General features: G+C 51.4%; 1 protein-coding gene across 1 annotated transcript; it reads right to left on the bottom strand.

The window, feature by feature from the left end:
* Positions 1-1498: 1498 nt before the first annotated feature.
* Positions 1499-2308, bottom strand: LOC123158216 (histone H2B.3). The gene is made up of 2 exons (XM_044576294.1): positions 2197-2308; positions 1499-2013 (listed from the first exon to the last, which is right to left on the bottom strand). The coding sequence occupies exons 1-2, from the start codon at positions 2244-2246 to the stop codon at positions 1647-1649; spliced, it is 417 nt and encodes a 138-aa protein (XP_044432229.1). The 5' UTR covers positions 2247-2308; the 3' UTR covers positions 1499-1646.
* Positions 2309-2703: the final 395 nt, after the last annotated feature.

The following is a 2703-nucleotide window of genomic DNA, read 5'->3' as shown; positions in this document are numbered from 1 at the left end:
CCCTATCGGCCCACCCAGGCCCGGCCCTAAATTCCAGGGCTTAGGCCTGATGGGCTTGCTCGTGGGCCGGGCTTGGGCCTAAGTTTTGAGCCCACCAGCAGGGCCTGGACGGGCTTGGGCTTGGCATATTGGCATTTTAAGGAAGAGGCCGGCCCATGGCCCTAAGCCCTAAGGGCTTTTGAGGGCTTTTTACCAGATGGGCCGGGCTTGGGCTTGAAAAGTAGGCCTGATGGTAGGGCCTGGGAGGACCTGGGCCTCAGTTTTTTGCCGTGGGCTTTTTAGGCCTGGCCCAAGCCCAGCCCGGCCCAGCCCATGGCCAGATATAATCCAGGAGGGTCGTTACCGACGATGATGGCCCTCGAGAGCGTCCTTTCTCCTTGTGTTGTGTTTTTTTTTCTATTTCCTTGTTTATGATATATAGTTTTCAGCATTGTCCCTTTCTTATATATATATAAACCGGACCATTATATATTTTCTCCGCTGTTTCTATCTATATACAATACGCAAGAGTACCTTGCCTTTGACGGGGTTCCCTAAAAAAACACTGCAATTGGAACACGAAGAGAAATCCAACACCACTCGTACATTCCTGAACCGGCGGCAGTGCTCGTGGATTCTGACTGTCAAGTGCAAGCAGCCAAGCAACCTTTCGGGATCGTGGAAAAATACTATCCTGGAGTGACTGTAGCTGCTTAGCTGTTGCACAAGAGCAGCTATATTGCAGTGGAGAAGTGCTGAAAACCGGGGCGCGTCTGTCTTGAGCTATATTGCAGTGCAAAATTACTGAAAATCGTGTCAGTCTGAAATCACGGCCGCTTGCGGAGGTAAAATCACTTGCCTAAACAGTTCCAGACCCATGTCGCGCTCAGTCTGAAAAATTAGACGCTTTGTGCTGCAACAACAGCAAAATGATACCAGGAATGTAGCTTAAGTCCTGATTGAAACGCCCTCTTTTCCCTCATAATATGTGTGGACAATTGAACTATTCGTTGTGGATTTCCTGAACATATGAACTATGGCACAGATGCGTCGCCACATCAGCTACAGTGGTATGCACTTTTACTAAAGAATCGCTTGTTCTCCCATGACGATTTACTGAAAATCAACAGGGACGATCATGGTAAGGATTGAGCATGAAACAGATCAAAGCAACACCATTACTGCTTCTCCGGATCCTGAAACATTGTGTCCCTACAAATTACAAGATGGTGCATCCTGAACATCTAACTACATTCTGAACAACCCAGCCTAATTAAGAGGAAGTGAACCTAAATTTATGTCTGAAGAAATCGACATTCTCGTCACACGCCGTCACTTCTGCCTGAAGCCCCAGCCGCCGCAACGTCGCCCTGTACATGTACTCGCCTGCAATCCAAACGGCCACTAGCCTCATCAACCCATAGTTGAAAAGTGAAATTCAGAAATGAAACAAAGAAGCATCTGCACATGTTCAGAGCCGTTGTCTGAAGAGATTTACTAAATAAATCAGAACAAACCATGAAACAGAATAAATCAGCACTGTTACTATTCCTCCAGATCATGAAACAGTATGTGATCCCACACAAGTTACAAGATGAAATGGTACGAACCACTACCTACAGCTACAGAGCAACATCGATCCACCAGGACGACAGAGAACAAAATATCTAAGCCGAGGTGAACTTGGTGACAGCCTTGGTGCCCTCAGAGACGGCGTGCTTGGCGAGCTCGCCGGGGAGGACGAGGCGGACGGAGGTCTGGATCTCCCGGGACGTGATGGTGGGCTTCTTGTTGTACCTCGCGAGCTTGGCGGACTCGCCGGCGAGCTTCTCGAAGATGTCGTTGATGAAGGAGTTCATGATGGACATGGCCTTCGAGGAGATGCCGATGTCCGGGTGCACCTGCTTCAGCACCTTGAAGATGTAGATCTTGTACGTCTCCACGCTCTTCTTGGACTTCTTCTTGCCCTTCTTCTCGCCGCCCTCCTTGGACGCCGGCGGCCGCTTCTCGGCCTTGGTCTTCTTCGCCGCCGTGCAGTGGCGGAGCTTGGGCTGAAATCTAGGGGGGGCAATGGGCTGGGGGGCAAACAATATGTATTTTGGGCTGATTTTGCTTGAGATATGGGCCAAATACTAAGGGGTATTTCAGAAAAAATTCATGGGCTGGGGGGGCAACGGCCCAGGTTGGCCCCTGAGAAGCTCCGCCACTGCCGCCGTGGTCTTCTCGGCCTTCTCCGCCACCGGCTTCTTCTCCGCCTTGGGGGCCATGGATGCCGCTGCTGCTTCGACGGGAGACTTGTGAGGTGGGGTTCGCTGGGGGGTTGGGGGATTGGTGGGGAATCGGCGGCGGCCGCGCGGCGAGTTTATAGGAGGGGGGAGCAGGCTCTGTGATTGGTGGAGGGTGAGTGCCACGGATCGGTGGCCTCGATTGATTTGATAGGATCCCAGCCGTTCGCTGCTGTATGCGATGGACGGTTGGATGCACCTCGGCGCGGATCGCTGACGTGGTGGGCGTGGAGAAGACAGGTTTTTTTTAGGGAGTGCGGAAGACAGATGGGTCTCGGCCCACGCACGCATACGGAATTATCAATTGGGCTTTCTACAACGCATCCGTCCGAGAACACGAGACCATTCCACGGACACGGCAGCCTGCCATTCAGTGCTATCGCATACATTTCAAAGCATACATTTCAAAGTAGATTTAAAATAATCGGATGACATCGGA

The sequence above is a fragment of the Triticum aestivum genome, chromosome 7B, assembly GCF_018294505.1.
Source record: "Triticum aestivum cultivar Chinese Spring chromosome 7B, IWGSC CS RefSeq v2.1, whole genome shotgun sequence".
Taxonomy (NCBI): Eukaryota; Viridiplantae; Streptophyta; class Magnoliopsida; order Poales; family Poaceae; genus Triticum; species Triticum aestivum.
Note: the sequence above shows the minus strand (reverse complement) of the source record. Positions and strands in the feature narration are given on the sequence as shown.